The following is a 17,818-nucleotide window of genomic DNA, read 5'->3' as shown; positions in this document are numbered from 1 at the left end:
TGCAATCCTGACTACCCTGCTCAGTTTCAGACATAAACTTTCAGCTGCCTACCATACATCATCACAGACCTTGCTTTACCTCACATTCCAATATTCATGGGAGAGAGCTCAGAATGGGCAAGAGAGGAATAGATTGAAAGCAATAGGAATATCCAAAACAGAAGAATTGTTACTTATAGTTCATTCATGAAAAAATATTATGTATGGCACTATTAAAATAATATGCTAAAGTGTTTAATAATGTGGAAAATGCTTATAATAGTAAAAAAATAGCAGAATAAAAATTGTGTATGTAATTTGGCTTCAACTGTGTAAAAAATGAACTGGAAGAAACTGGAAAGGTAAATTTCAAAAATTTAACAGTAATTATCTTGGATGGGTAATATTTTCATCTTTGTAATTTTATGTATTTTCCTACAAATTTTCTATACTGATCTTGAATTAATTTTAGGATCAGAAAAAAAGGGTATGGTGGGTTCAAGGTCATACTGCATACAGAATAAAATTCTGTCTTCACAGAATGGCATCCAAGGCCTACCAAAATCTGGCCCCTGATGCTGTCTTGTCCTTCACTACAGCCCCCAAACATTTGCTGTTCGGCTTCACTACCTAGACATGCTCTCAACACTGTCCACTTTTATGGTTCTGTGCTCCTGCTTATCAAGTCTGTTTCTCTCCTACCCCAAAGTAGGACATTTTGACCCTGAAGATCTTTGCTCCCTAAACCATAATATAGAGCTGGAGGGCAATGCTCAAAATTTTCTCTTGGTTTAGCTAAGAAAGAAAAATTCTAGAAGTTTTTTTTTTTATCCAAATACAATCAATATTATTGGTATCAATAATAAACATAAAAGTGGCTAAAGGGGCACCTGGGTGGATCAGTCCATTAGGTGCTGACCTTTGGTTTTTGGCTCAGGTCATGGTCTCATGGGTCTTGAGATCAAGCCCTGTGAGGGGCTGCGTGCTCAGGGGGGAGTCTGCTTGAAGATTCTTTCCCTCTGCCCCTCCCCTCACTCTCGGGCCAGCATTCATGCTCTCTCTCCCAAATAAATAAATAAATCTTTTTGAAAAAAGTAGCTAAAATAACTCACTAGCTAAAATGATTAAAATTGCTTTTGGCTATATGAACTGCCACAAAAATTAATTCTTAACACAGTTTATTTATTTTAGAGAGAGAGAGCAAGAGCGCGCACTTGCGCATGAGCTGGGGGGGAGAGAGAGGAAGAGGGAAAGAATCCCAAGCAGACTGCACTGAGTGCAGAGCCCAACGTAGGGCTCCATCTCATGACCCTGAGATCATGACCTGAGCTAGAACAAAGAGTCCTACGTTTAAAGGACTGAGCCACTCAGGCACCCCTCTTAACATAGTTTAGACATGTAAAATCTGATCCGGAGAAACTGGACTTTATAAAAAAATGGCTACTATACACATTCTAACAGATTAATAAAAATTAGGATATTATAATTTTTTTAAAATATTTTATTTATTTATTTGAGACAGAGAGAATGAGAGAGAGAGAGCACATGAGAGGGGGGAGGGTCAGAGGGAGAAGCAGACTCCCTGCCGAGCAGGGAGCCCGATGTGGGACTCGATCCAGGGACTCCAGGATCATGACCTGAGCCGAAGGCAGTCGCTTAACCAACTGAGCCACCCAGGCGCCCAGGATATTATAATTTTTATACTTGTTTTATAACTCATGTTTATTGCAAAATATATAAAGAGAATAATCACCAAGAAAAATAATTTTACGAAAAACTGAAGTGAAAAGTAATAGAAATAGTTCAATTGCCCGGAATAGTGCCTGGCACATAGTAGACACATGATTATTTGTTAAATGAAAGAATGAACTGTATAGAAAACTGTCCAAGGACTTAGACTGGTTTAATAGAGTTTTGTCAGAAAATGCTTTTTTATTTATTATTATTATTATTATTTTAGAGAGAAAGAGCTCAAGCATAAGCAGTGGGGGAGAGGGAGGGGGAGAGAATCTAAAGCAGGCTCCACGCCCAGCATAGAGGCTGACATGGGGCTCAATCTCACAATCCACGAGACCACGACTTGAGCTGAAATCAAGAGTCAGATGCTTAACTGACTGAGCCACCCCTATTGGGTGCCCCTATTATTATTTATTTTTATTTTTATTCTTTAAGTAGGCTCCACTCCCAACATGGACTTGAACTCATAACCCTGAGACCAAGAGCTGCATGCTCTATGGACTGAGCCAGCCAGGTGCACCAGAAAATGCTTTTTTAAAACAACTTTATTGAGATATAATTCCCACACTATATGATTCATCCATTTAAAATGTACAATTCAATGGTTTTTAGTGTATTCAGATTGTGAAACCACCACAATCTGTTTTAGAACATTTTCATCACCTCCAAAAGAAACCTCATCAGCAGTCACTGCCCTTTTCCCTCCAGCCCTTTAGGCCTGGGCAACTACTAATTTACTTTCTGTCTCAATAGACTGAATTTATATGAAATGCCCAGAATAGGAAATCATATAATATGTAGCCTTTTGTTATGGTTTCTTTCACTTAGCATGATGTTTTCAAGGTTCATCCATGTTGTAGCATGTATCAGTACTTCATTTTTTTATTGCTGAGTAATATTCCATTGTACAGATGTCCCACATTTATCCATTTGATCAGCTGACAGACATTGGGGTTGTTTTGACTTTTGACCATTATGATTAATGTTGCTATGAAAAGTCTTGTATAAGTGTTTGTGTTGACATGTTTTTTTATAGAATTTTACTTACTTTTTTAAAGATTTATTTATTTATTTGACAGAGAGAGACAGCAAAAGAGGGAACACAAGCAGGGGGAGTGAGAGAGGGAGAAGCAGGCTTCTCACTGAGCAAGGAGTCCGATGTGGGGCTCAATCCTAGGACCCTGGGATCATGATCTGAGCTGAAGGCAGACGCTTAACGACTGAGCCACCCAGCGCCCCTGTGTTGACATGTTTTTTCAATATTTTATTTTTACTTATTTATTTATTTTAAAAAAGATTTTATTTATTTATTTGACAGAGAGAGAGTGAGAGAGCACAAGCAGAGGGAAGAGAAAAGGGAGAGGGAGAAGCAGGCTCCCCGCTGAGCAGGGACCACAACATGGGGCTTGATCCCAGACCTGAGCCGAAGGCAGACACTTAACCATCTGAGCCACGCAGGTGCCCCTAAAGATTTTATTTTTAAGTAATCTGTACGCCCAAAGTGGGGCTCAAATTTACAACCCCAAGATCAAGAGTCCCATGTTCCACCAACCGAACCAGCCAGGCGCCACTGTGTTGACTTGTTTTCATTTCTCTTCGGTAGATTAGAGGAACTGCCAGATCATATGGAACTCTGTTTAACATCTGAGGAATTGCCAGTCTGTTTTACAAAGTGGCTGCACTAGAAAATGCTTTCCTGATGAAGATTCAGTATTAATGTACTGCTCTTTAAGATGGTTTTTAATAATAAATGCAAGTCAAAAAGTTATTAAAGTCAAAATGCTGGACATTCTACCATCCCATTTCCCCCCTACTGGATAAGTCCTACTAATCTTTCAAAGCTTAGTTCACACGCTACCTCTTCTAAGGAGTCTTTCCTATTTTCTCAGTCAGAATTCATAGCTCCCTTTCTCCTTTGAACTGCCATACAATTCAATTTGTACATTTATTGTAGACTGTCACTCTGCCCTATATTGTATTTAACAATATATGCATCAGGATCTCTCACTAAACTACAGACTTTTTGATGATAAAAATTATATTTTATACCTATGTTTATAGTAACAATTATATTATTACATATATTAATATATATTATTTTATTATAATATATTCATAAATTGTTATGATGGATATATCATTTGAGATAATGAAAAGGGCTCATGCAAAAGATGAAAGTAAATGTCTTATACAGTACTTTCATAGAACAAATTTATTGGGGTGCCTGGGTGGCTCAGTCCATTAAGCATCTGCCTTCGGCTCAGGTCATGATCCTAGGGTCCTGGGTTGGAGCCCCACATCAGGCTCCCTGCTCAGTGAGGAGTCTGCTTCTCCCTCTCCCTCTGCTCTTCCCCCTGCTCCTGCTTGCTCTCTCTCTGATGCTGTCTGTGTCTCTTTCTCAAATGAGTTTTAAAAAATCTTCAAAAAAAGAACAAATTTATTAAGGTAATACATTTAATAAAAGATAAATCTGAAATAATATTATCAATAAATGTTATTTGTTGATGAACAAAATATATCTCAAGACTTACAGTACAAGCAAAAATGGCTTAAATAAGCACAAATACAAATGGGAGAAAGAGGGACTTGCCTAAAATTGTTAAGTAAAAATTAATTACTACATAAACCTACTTGTCTTAATTTTATTAGATCACATTAGTTTGCAGAATGACTGAATGGACTCATCAATGCTATTGCAGAAAATTCATGGCAAAATGTTCCTGTATTATGAAGTTTAAAAAGGAGAAAACATTCTTCTTAATACTAATCAACTTTACTTAAATATGTAAATAATTGGCCTGATCTAATAAAAATGGGGGGGGGGCTGAAATACTTATTCATTTAAAAATTGTGGTAAAGGGGCGCCTGGGTGGCTCAATCAGTTAAGTGTCCAACTCCTGGTTTTGGTTCAGGTCATGATCTCAGGGTTGTGTGACTGAGCCCTGTCTCAGGCTCCATACACAGTGTGGAGTCCGCTTGAGGTTCTCTCTCTCCTTCTCCCTCGGACCCTCCCCCCCCATTCTCTCTCTCAAAAAAACCCCCAAAAAACCAAAAAATCCAAAAAAACAAAACCTATGGTAAAATACACATAACATAAAATTTACTATCTTAACCATTTTTAAGTGTGCAGTTCAGTAGTCTTAAATACATTCATATTGTATCAAATCTCTAACAACTCTTTTCATCTTGTAAAAGTGAAACTCTGTACACATTAAACAATTTCCCATTCCTTCCTCCCCCGAGGTCCTAGCAACCATCATTCTACTTTCTGTCTCTATGAATATGACCACCCTAGGTAACTCACATAAATGGAATTTTATATAAATTAACATATATAAATAAATATACTCAAATTCATAAATTATATATATAAAATCAATATATAAAAATATATATAAATATATAATACATAAAAAACAAAAAATATATATATATAAATGATGTATACACACACACACACACACACATAGTGAATGGTAGGTGAACAGATTATTTGTGGTACATTCAGACCACCTAATTATTATTTGGTGATAAAAAGAAATGAGCTATCAAGCTATGAAGACATGGAAGAACCTTAAAAGCATATTACTGAGTGAAAGAAGCCAATCTGAATAAGGTTACCTACTATATGATTCCAAGTATATGACACTCTAGAAAAGGCTAATCCAAGGTGCCTGGGGTTAAGGAAAAGGAGGGATGAATAGATGACAAAGATTTTTAGGGCACTGAAACTATTCTGTATACTGTAAGGGTGGATACATGTCAGAACACATTTGTCAAAGCCCACATGATATAGAACACCAAGACTGAACCTGAATGAAAACCATGGGTTTCATCATGGGTGATAATGATGTGTCAAGGTAGGTCCATCAATTGTAACAAATGTACCCTCTGGTGGGAGATGTGGATCCTGCTCCCTGAGCACATCTCTGATTCCAGCAACTCTGTCACAACCTCATTCCTTTCACACGTACTTTTCTTTACCATCACTGAGGCCTGCATCTTCTAACCATTTTGTTTTCCTATCTATCTTCCTGGCCTGGTTTCTTTCCTTATGAAGGGTGGACCCCATGAGCGACTGCTTAAAATTCCTTTCTCACCAACACTCTAATTCCCTAGCCTCCTTGGCCTTTTCACATACCTACAACATCTAAACCTCGATGAAACCTTCTATCCATTTTTTCCTATCTCAAACCTATGAGCACTGCTGGAGAAAAATGCATGAACATACACACACTGCCATCACTAAAATTCATGGGTTTTTTTAGAGAGAGAGAGAGAGAGAGTGCAATCATGGGGGGAGGGGCAGAGGGAGAGAGAGAGAATCCCAAGCAGGTTCCATGATCAGTGCAGAGCCCAACATGGGGCTTGATCTCTGGACCCTGAGATCATGACCTGAGCCAAAATCAAGAGTTGGGATGCTTAACTGACTGAGGTGCCCAGGTGCCCCTAAAGTTATGTTTTAAATTCTAGTTGGGCCTTTTGGATTTGTCTTTGGTCAGCTTTCTCTCCTCACTTATAGAAGCTTTTCTGATCTTTTATCATTATCCTCATGTTCCTTTTCTCCCTTTTGCAGTTGCTACTGAGAAAGCTAAGGTTGTCAGATGAGAATTCTCTTAAACTCCAGCCTTAAGCCAATCTACTAACTGCATAAATCACTCCTCTGCTTTTGGCTCTGTAGATCCTACAGTATCAAAATTAAGTCCAGACTCCTTGTAGAGACCATTCTCTCTCCCTCTCTTTATGTGTCAGCAGTAATACACAATTATAGTAGCGCCCCTCCCCCTCCCGCCTTATCCGTGGGGGATATGTTCCAAGACTCCCCCACTGGATGCCTGAAATCCGATAGTATGGAATCCTATGTGTACTATGTTTTTTCCTATGCATACATACTTATGATAAAGTTTAATTTATAAATTAGGCACAGTTAGAGATTGACAAAGATAACTAACAATGGAACAGAATTATAATATACAGCAACAAAAGTTATGTGAATGTGGTCTCTCTTAAAATATTGTACTATACTCACCCTTCTTTTTGTGATGTGAGATGATGAAATGTCTGTGATGAGTGAGGCAAATGACAGAGGCATTGTGACATAGCCTTAGGCTACTGCTGACCTTCTGACCAAATGTTAGAGGGAGGATCATCTGCTTCCTTACCGCAGCTGACCTATGGTAAATGAAACTGCAAAAAGCAGAACCATAAATAAGGGTGGAAAATGCTACACACAGGTATCCCTCACTTTCTGAAAGCTTGTGTCTTGCCATTTCACATTTAAAAAGACCTACATTGGTGCCTGCTAAATGAAAGAAATCTGAAGAGGATTTTTGCTTTCAAGAAAAAACTGTTACTAGAATAAGGTGGATCTTTCCTAAATGTGAAGTGCCGGAATGTGAATTTTTGGAAAGGGGGGGTGGTACTCTCTGCCTTATGCCACTGGCTTATGAAAGATTTCATAGGAATGTTCTACGTTGGATAGCGGGGTAAATCTGTATTCATAGCGCTCCCAGTACATACCATGCCCGTTCCTTGCCACTGTGTATATGTACTGTTCCTTCTATCATTTCATTTCCTTCTCCAGCTAGACTTTTTTCAAAACCTTGCTAAGGAATTCTCTTCCATTGCACCCCCGCCCCCCGCCAAAAAAACCAGTTAAACACTTCTTTCTACCTTTTCTTGTATTTATTTTTTTACTACTGTAAATTTTACACTGCATGGAAATTTTTCATAAAGGCAATTAAAAGGACAAATTTGGGTAAAATGACTAGTGGGTAGAAACAAGAATTATAAGAATTGAGTGAGAGGTAAAATCAGAGTGGGACAGTGAGGAAAGATTTCATCCATTCAACAGACAACCGACATTTGTTAAGGACAAAGTATGTGTAGTAAACATTGCAGGCAAGCAGTGGGTGGATTGTAGGTTGGGACAGGTATGGGCATAAAGCCAATGAGACATTTGATTTAGTTCTTGAAGAATGGTTGGAATTTGAATCAACTATAAGAATGGTGAAGAAGAGGTGGGAAAAGGAGAGCACCAAGGAGATAGAAACACACAAACATTTGGCTGCTATAAGCTGACCAGTCTTGGCTAAAATGGGTGATTTAGGAAGAGCATTATTAGGAAATACAACTGAAAGCCTAATCATAGAATCCTGGAGTCAGAAAGGGCCATGATGCTTGGGAGCATCTATGTCACCAATCCTTCTAATGAAGGACAGCGTTCCTGACAAAAGGACAGGGTACTGAGGTAGCCTATTCACTCCTGTATTCCTCTAAATATTAGAGATTACTTTTCTAATATTAGACTGGATAGAGACATGCCTTCTTTAACATGTCCCCAGTGATCCTAGGTTCTGTCCTCTGATGCACCCAGCATAAGCCTATTCCTTCTTTATGGGACAGTCTTTCAAAAATCTTTCATTTAATTGATTTGTGACCTGGAACAAATTATGTTGCTTTTCTGAGGATCAACTGTCTCATTTCTAAAACAGTGATGTGATAGGGTGCCAGGGTGGCTCAGTAAGTTAAGCATCCGACTTTTTTTCTTTTTTAAAGATTTTATTTATTTGTCAGAGAAAGAGAGAAAGAGAGAGAGAGAGCACACATAAGCTGGCTCCCCACTGAGCAAGAAGCCCGATGTGGGACACAGTCCTAGGACCCTGGGATCATGACCTGAGCCGAAGGCAGATGCTTAACCGATTGAGCCACCCAGGCATCCCAAGCATCCTGACTCTTGACCTCAGCTCAGGTCTTGGTCTCAGGGTTGTGACTTTGGCCCCGTGTTGGGCTCCACGCTGGGCATGGAGCCTACTTAAAACAAAACCCAAAACAAAACAGTGGTGTGATCGAGGCTAACTCTCCCCTGATATCTGTCCTCCCCTTCTCTTTATCATAATTGAATCTTTTTCTGGGCACTTGACATCCAGCAAAGACTACATTTCTCAACCTTTCTTGGGGCTGGATGTGGCTTTCTGCTTAAGTTCTGGTCAATGGGCTCTGGGCAACAGGGACCTCCCCTTCCCCTTTCCTTCTTTCTAGTGGCTAGAATTCGGATGTGGGGTGAACTAACTTAGTCCCTGTGGATGAGAACAATACTGGGCATGACAGAGCAACAAGATAAAGCCAGGGCCCCTGACAACTTGACAGAGCAGAGCCACCACATCAGCTTGGAATTTATAGGAGAGAAATAACTTCTATATCTTTTAGGCCATTTATTACTTTTTAATATATGTGTTACAGCACCCAACATATATCCTAACCCAATAGGAGATAACACCTCTATAAAAGGGATTTTATAAGAATTAAATAAAATTAAGAAAGTAAAATATACATACAATTTTTTTGTTTTATTATTTGAAGACTATCATCTCCTCTCTTGAGACTCACCTCATAATTCAAGATTCTTCAGAATCTTTTTTTTAAAGATTTATTTATTTATTTGAGAGAGCGAGAGGGCAGGGAGGGGGGCAGAGGGAGAGGGAGAGAGAAATAAGCAGACTCTGCGCCAAGCACAGAGCCCGATGCAGGGCTCTATCTCACGACCCTGAGATCAGGACCTGAGTCGAAACCAAGAGTCAGATGCTTAACCAACCATGCCACCCAGGCACCTCAGATTCCTCAGAATCTTTATATACTTCTCTGGATCTCTATTCGATAGTATCCCTCAAAGGCTTATACCCCAAATTGAACATTAATTCTTTATAAGCCATGTACATAGAACAGCATATACTTCCCCTAATGACTTCCTTTTATATTTAATTTAGGGGTCTCTGTGTTATTGTCATCCTTAGCAAAGCTACAACAGATCCTCTCTCCAAATATCTGTATTCTTTCAATAAATATTTATAAATTGCCTACTGTGCAAGACTTAGTGATATAATAGTGAATATTAACTTACTGGTGTAAAATGGCATTAATAATATTTTTACAAGGCACAACTATCCAGTAATGAGACTGAATTTTGAGGACTTCCTGCTGGAATGTCACACCTTGGGGGGAAAAGAGCATATGCATGAGTACTATGTTTCTTATGTTTGATATACAATAATTTGGGACAAATCTAGAGGGGCCAGGTCTAGTGACCTCTTTAGTGGTATCACATATGAGAACAAGTTTTCTGAGACTAGCATTCAGAAAAAGTCATACCATATATATTCATTTACAATTTTGTTAAAACATAAAAATGAGAAAACATATAACATAAAATTTGAAAGGCAGCAGAATTTAGTGATCAAGAGTGTACCCTACCTCCCAGCTCTGATGTTTACTAACTGTATAACTTTCAATGCCTCTTTGTACTTCTGTTTCCTCAGGTATAAAATGAAAGTAATAACAGCAATAATGTAATAATAGTACCTTCCTACTAGGGGTATTTTGAGGATACAAAGGCTTAGAAAAGTTTCTGGCACATGGGAAAAGTATACAAAAAATGTAAGCTACCATTATTACAATACTGTATTACGTGAATAGATGATCCCATTTCTGGTCAGGATATAAAGAAGTCTGTGACACATACTCAATGGTGAAAAGCTGAACGCTTTCTCCCTAAGATCAGGAACAAGACAAGGATGTCCTCTCTCACCACTTGTATTCAACATAGTACTGAAAGTCCTAGCCACAGCAATCAGACAAGAAATAAAAGGCATCCAAGTTGGTAAGGAAGAAGTAAAATGTCACTATTTGCCGATGACATGATACTATCTATATACAGAAAACCTTAAAGATTCCACCAAAAAACTACCAGAACTGATAAATGAATTCAGTAAAGTTGTGGGATACAAAAATCAATATACAGAGACCTGTTGCATTTAAATACACTAATAATCAAAAAGGAAATTAAGAAAATCCCATTTACAATTGCACCCAACAAAATAAAATACCTAAGAATAAACTTAACCGAGGAGGTGAAAGACCTGTATTCTGAAAACTCTAAAACAATGATGAAAGAAATTGAAGATGATTGGAAAGCTATTCCATGCTCATGGATTGAGAGAAAAAACATTGTTAAAATGTCCATATCCACACAAAGCAATCGACAGATTTAATGCAATCCCTATCAAATTAGCAACAGCTTTTCACAGGACTGGAACCACAAAAGACCCTGAATAGCCAAAGTAATCTTGAAAAGAAGAACAAAACTGAAGATACACAATCCCAGATAACAATATATACTACAAAGCTGTAGTAATCAAAACAGTATGGTACTGGCACAAAAACAGACAAATCAATGGGACAAAATCGAGAGCCCAGAAATAAACCCATGAGTATTTCGTCAATTAATCCTCAACAAAGGAGGCAAGAATTTGCAATGGGAAAAAGACAGTCTCTTCAACAAATGGTGTTGGTTAACCTGGACAGCTACATACAGAAGACTGAAATTGAACCACTTTCTTACACTATACACAAAAATAAACTCAAAATGGATTAGAAACCCAAATGTGAGACCTGAAACCATAAAAATCCTAGAAGAGAGCACAGGCAGTAATTTCTCTGACATCAACTGTAGCAACATTTTTCTAGACTGTCTCCTAAGGCAAGGAAACAAAAGCAAAAACAAACTAGTGGGATTACATCAAAATAAAAAGCTTTTGCACAGCAAAGAAAACAATCAACCAAACAAAAGACAATGTACTGAATGGAAAAAGATATCTGCAAATAATATATCTGATAAGGGCTTAATATCCAAAATATATTAAGAACTTATACAACTCAATTACCTCCCCCCAATAATCCAATTAAAATAGGTGGAAGACACGAACAGACATTTCGCCAAAGAACATACAGATGGCCAACAGACACATGAAAAGATGCTAAACATCACTCATCATCAGGGAAATGCAAATCAAAACCACAATAAGATATCACCTCACACCTGTCAAAATGGTTAAAATCAAAAACACAAGAAACAAGTATTGGAGAGGATGTGGAGAAAAAGGAACCCTTGTGCACTGTTGGTAGGAATGCAAACTGGTGCAGCCACTGTGGAAGACAGTATAGAGATTCCACAAAAAATTAACCATAGAATTATCATATGATCCAGTTATCACACTTCTGGGTATTTACCCAGAGAATATGAGAACACTAATTGGAAAGGATATATGTACCCTTAGGTTTACTGAAGCATTATTTACAATAGCCAAATTATGGAAGCAGCCCCAGTGTCCATCAATTGATGAATGGATAAAGAAGATGTGGTGTATTTGTGTGCTATAAAAAAGAATGAAATTTTGCCATGTGCAACAACATGGATAGATCTAGACAGTATAATGTGAAATAAGTCAGTCAGAAAAAGACAAATACTATATGATTTCACTCATATGTGGAATTTAAGAAATGAAACTATGAACAAAGAAAAAAGACAAAAAATCAGTCTTAAATATAGAGAATAAACTGGTGGTTACTGAGGAGAGGTGGGTGGGGGAGTGGGTGAAATAGGTGATGGGGATTAAGAGTGCACTTATCATGATGAGCACTGAGTAATGTATAGAATTGCTGAATCACTATATTCTATACCTGGAACTAATATAACACTATATGCTAATTATACTAGAATTAAAAAATAAATAATTAAAAAAAAGAATTCTGGGATGGGAGGAGGGAGGGAGTCCAAGATGGGAGCCTAGGAAGATCCTGAACTCTCACCTCCTCCCACAGATATGCCAAATCTATAGCTACATATGGATCATTTCTCTCTGATAAAGATCTAAAAACTAGATGAAGTACTTTCCACAACAAAGGAAAAAGGGACCACATCAAGATGGGTAGGCGAGGCAGAGACACAGCCTTACAAAAAACCCCCCAAAAACCCACTTCTGGTGTGGTGACACAGAATAGGGATGGATCTCACCAGACAGACACTTCTCTGGAGGAGTCAGGGATTGGTGCTCCACAATGGGCCCCCAGTCCCTGGGATGTGAACCACGAAGACAAGCCCCTGGAATGTCTGGCTTGTAAAACCAATAGGTCTAATAGGTAAAACTGTAAAACTCAATAGGTCTGGGAGTCCCAAAGTGCTATAGGAAACTGAGATTCCACTCTTGGAGGGCTCATGTACAGTCTCACTCACCCTGAGACCCAGTGAAAAAATAGCAGTTTGAAAAGAGGCAAGGTTTTGTGTGGGAGAGATTCATTTGCTGATCTGGGGGCATTGGTTGGAGGAGTAGGGGACAGTTTAAATGCTTCCCAGATATGGATGAACTGGTAGACACCACTGTTTCACTCTCCACACTGCCTACCAGCACAGGTGGGTGACCTTGGATGTGGTACCCTCTCACTGTCTTGCTGGGATGGGTCGGGTGAGCAGTCATGGCACATGCTGAGACCAGAGAGCATAAACAGTTGTGGAGTTCTCCTGCTCCCTAGCTAAAGTCTGCCAGCACTGGCTGTTGCAACCCATCCCTGCCCTCCCCTGGCTGGGGCTGGCAAGTGTGAGTAGTTGGGGCATCCTCCCACTCCCAAGCCTAAAGTCAGTGCATGCACACAGACAAGGCACTCACTCTCTTGCTACATTGCTGAATACTACCAGTGCAAGAAGTCAAGACATTTTCCCACTGCTTTTCTAAAGCTGGGGAGTGTGTCCAACCCCCTACACCTTCCAGCTCCTTTACTAAAGCCAGTGGGCATGTGCAATCCATATAGGGGACATCTTTCGATTGTCTGACCCTGGTGGCCAAGAGGACCAGTATTCTAGAGCTCCCCAGGACTGTAACAGTCCAAAAGACAGCTCTTGGTAGGCCACTATGCCCTGGGCACTACAAAGACAGCAGACTGAGACACAACCCTAGTCTTCCTGTGAAAAAGGCCTATTTACTTAGCCTGAAGCTTCAGCCTGAGGGAAAGGCTTCAGGTTTCCCACACATCTAGAGGCTAAGGAGGCATATCCAGGGAATGTAAGCAGGGAAATACCATCCTTGTGCATCCCACTAGCCTTGCTACAGCTCAATGAGCCTTCCCAGATTTTTGCAACTGTTGCCCAGGGTCAAGATCTCCTGGTCTGGAGGCTAAGAGAGATTATGACTGTGGCTCCATTGGATTTTTATATATTTGCAAACTTTTAAAAGCTCCTGCCTGAGGGTCTGACTTCCAAACAAGGTGATAAATGAGATTCCTTCCCTTGGATCACTAATAGGTCTTGGCACAACCTCAACAACAGGGGCATATCAAGAATAAATCAGGTGGCTTAGATAATCGCAAAGGTTTGAGAGACAGCCAAGAGTTAGGGCAATGTTGAATGAGAATGAGCATCACTTACACAAGGCCAGTCCTTCAAGATAGAGAGGTAGCTGTTTCACTTAATACATAGAAAACACAGAGAGTCAAGTAAAATAAGGAAACAAAGAAACATGTTCCAAATAGAAAAACAAGACAAAACCTCAGAAAAAGGCCTTAATGATATAGGGATAAGTAATCCACCTGATAGAAAAATCAAAGTAATGGTCATAAAAGTGTTCACCAAACTCTGGAGAAGAATGGATGAACACAGTAAGAACGTCAACAAAGATATAGAAAACGTTTAAAAAAAGTACCGACAGAAGTCACAGAGCTGAAGAATACAATAGCCAAACTGAAAAATATACCATAGAGGTCCACAGTATACTGGATGAAGGAGAACTATGGATCAGTGAACTGGAAGATAAAGAATTGGAACTCACCCAAACAGAGCAGAAAACAGAAATGAGAATTTTAAAAATGAAGATAATTTAAGGAGTATCTAGGACAACATCAAGTGAAATAATATTTGTGTTTTAGGGGTCCCACAAGGGTAAGAAAGAGAGTAAGTGGCAGAACACTTACTTGAAGAACTATGGCTGAAAACTTCCCTAACCTAGAGAAGGAAACAGACGTCCAGGTCCAGGAGGTCCAGAGAGTTCCAAATACAGTGAACCCAAAGAGAGCTACCAAGACACATTATGATTAAAATAAAAAGTTAAAGAGAGAATCTTAAAAGCTGCAAGAGAAAAACAAAAATTGTTATGTATAAGGGAAACCCCATAAGGCTATCAGCAGAAACTTTGCAGGTCAGAAGAGAGTAGCATGAGATATCAAAGGGCTGAAAGGAAAAAAAAATTTCCAACCAAGAATACTCTACCCGCCAAGGTTATCATTCAGATTTGAAGGAGAGATACAGAGTTTTCCAGACAACCAAAAGCGAAAGTTCATCACTAGTAAACTGGCCTTACAGAAATATTAAAGAGACTTCTTTAAGCTGAAAAGAAATAGAACTAATTAATAATAAGAAAACATATGAAAGTAAAAATCTCACTGGAAAAGGTAAATATACAGTAAAGGTAGTGGACTAATAACTTATAAAGCTATTAAAAGGCTAAAAGACAAAAGTAGTAAAATTAACTAAAACCACAAGAATTGGTTAAGGGATTTATAAAATTAAATGGTGTAAAAAATGACACCAAAAACACAACGTGGCAGGGGAGAAAAAAGTGTAGGGTTTTGAACATGTTCAAATTTAAGTTGCTTTCAATTTAAAATAGACTGCTATATACATAGGATGATATATGTGAGCCTTATGGTATCCACAAAGCAAAAACTTATGGTAAATACCAAAAGAAAATTAGAAAGGACTCTGAACACAATACTAAAGAAAGTCATCAAATCACAAGGAAAAACAGAGACAAGAAAAAAAGAGAGGAACTACAAACACCAGAAAACAATGAACAAAATGGCAGTAAGTACATACCTATCAATAATTACTTTAAATGTAAATGGACTAAATTCTCCAATCAAGAGACATAGAGTGGATGAATAGCTTAAGAAATAAGACACATCTATATACTACCTACAAGAGACTCACTTCAGAAGGGCACACAAAGACTGAAAGTGAAGGGATGGAAAAAGATGTTCCATGAAAATGGAAACAAAAAGAAAGCTGGTGTAGCTATACTCACATTGGGCAAAATGAACTTTAAAACAGCCTATCTATAATAAAAATGATTAAGGGCACAACCCAGCAAGAAGATATAACATTTATAAATATAAATGCACCCAACATAGAAGCACCATAATATCTAAAGCAAATATTAACAGACCTGAAGAGAGAAATTGATAGTAATACAATAATAATAAGGAACTTACTTACATCACCACATTTATTTACACCCCATTACATGAATGGATAGATCACCCAGAGAGAAAATCACTAAGGAAATATTAGCCTTAAATGACATATTAGACCAGGCGGACTTAACAGATATACAGAACATTCCATCCAAAAGCATCTGAATACACACTCTTCTCAAGTACACGTGAAACATTCTCCAGGATCAGTCACATTTTAGGCTACAAAACAAGTCTCAATAATTCAAGACTGAAATAATATCATGCATCTTTTCTGACCACAATGGTATGAAACTAGAAATCACTTACAAGAAAAAAACTGGAAAAACTACAAGTACATGGAGATTAAACCACAGGTTACTGAACAACTATTAGGTCACTGAAGAAATCAAGGGAGAAATAAGAAAATACCTAAAGATTAATGAAAACAGAAATACAACATACCAAAATCTATGTGATACAGTAAAAGTTGTACAGGGAAAGTTCATAGCAATACCTCAAAAAATAAGACAAATCTCAAATAAGCAATTTAACTTTACACCTAAAGAAAGAAGAAGAACAAATGAAGCCCAAAGTTAGTAGAAAGAAGGAAATAACAAAGATCAGAATGGAAATAAATGAAATAGAGATAAAGAAGACAAATAGTCAATGAAACTAAGATCTGGCTCTTTGAAAAGGTAAATAAAATTGACAAACCTTTAGCTAGATTCCCCAAGAGAAAAAGAAAGATGGCTCAAATAAATAAAATCAGAAACTAAAAGAGAGGGCACTTGGGTGGCTCAGATGGTTAAGCATCCGACTCTCGATTTCGGCTTAGGTCATGATCTCAGGGTGGTGAGATCAAGCCCCATGTTGGGCTTTGCCCTGGGCATGGAGTCTGCTTAAGATTCTCTCTTTCCCCCTCCCTCTGTCCCTCCCTCCCTCTAAAAAAAAAAATTAAAGGGGAGAAGTTACAACTTATATCACACAAATATAAAGGATCATAATAGGCTACTCTGAACAACTACATGCCAACAAATTGTAGAACATAGAAGAAATGGATAAATTCCTAGAAATTTACAATCTTCCAAGCCTGAATCATGAGGAAATAGAAACTGAACAGACTGATTACTAGTAAGGAGACTGAATGATGGCTTCACTGGTAAATTCCACCAAAAATTCAAAGATTAATACCTATCCTTCTCAAACTCTTCAAAAACAAAACAAAACTGAAGAGGGAAAGCTTCTAAACTTAATTTTATGAGGCCAGCATTACCCTGATATCAAAATGAGAAAATGACACCATAAAAAAATAAAAGAGAGAGAGAATTACAGGCCAATATCCCTGGTGAACATAGGTCAAAAATGCTCACAAAATATTAGCAAACTGAATTCAACAATATATTAAAAGGATCATATACCAAAATCATATGGGATTTATTTCAGGGATTCAAGGATGGTTCAACATCTGCAAATCAATCAACATAATATACCACATTAACAAAATGAAAGATAAAAAGCATATAATTGGCTCAACAGAGCAGAAAAAGCATTTGACAAAATTCAACATCCACTTAAGATAAAAACTCTCAACAAATTGGGTACAAAGGGAATGTACCTCAACATAATAAAGGCCATAAACGACAAAACCACAGCTAATATCATACTCAACAGTGAAAATCTAATTTTTTTAGGGGAGGAGGGGCAGTGGGAGAGGGAGAGAGAGCATCTCAAGCAGGCTCCATGCCTAATGCAGAGCCTGATGTGGTGCTCAATCTCACGACCCTGAGATCATGACCTGGGCTGAAATCAAGAGTCAGACACTTAATCTACTGAGCCACCCAGGCACCTATCAACAGTGAAAATCTAAAACTTTTTCCTCTAAGATCAGGAACAAGACAAGGATGCCCACTATACTCATTTTTATTCAACATAGCATTGCAAGGCCTAGTCACAGCAATTAGGCAAGAAAAGAGAAATAAAAGGCATACAATTTGAAAATGAAGGGAAACTGTCACTATTTACAGATGACATGATACTATAAATAGAA

At 38.2% G+C, this 17,818-nt stretch overlaps 1 protein-coding gene across 2 annotated transcripts in view; it reads right to left on the bottom strand.

Moving 5' to 3' along the window:
- Nucleotides 1-6,915, bottom strand: part of EEIG2 (EEIG family member 2) — a 62,245-nt gene extending 55,330 nt beyond the window's left edge. Inside the window, exon 1 of one of the 2 annotated variants that reach the window (XM_081815590.1) lies at nt 6,746-6,915. In XM_081815590.1, coding sequence (XP_081671716.1) covers nt 6,746-6,816 — 71 coding nt within the window. In that variant the 5' untranslated portion in view covers nt 6,817-6,915. The remainder of the gene's footprint in view (nt 1-6,745) is intronic. The other variant, XM_081815589.1, reaches the window with a different exon arrangement.
- Between the last annotated feature and the right edge of the window lie 10,903 nt (nt 6,916-17,818).

Source organism: Leptonychotes weddellii, chromosome 4, assembly GCF_054177405.1.
Source record: "Leptonychotes weddellii isolate Sample4059 chromosome 4, ASM5417740v2, whole genome shotgun sequence".
NCBI lineage: Eukaryota > Metazoa > Chordata > Mammalia > Carnivora > Phocidae > Leptonychotes > Leptonychotes weddellii.
The sequence above is the reverse complement of the archived record's forward strand: the minus strand, read 5'-3'. Positions and strand labels throughout refer to the sequence as shown.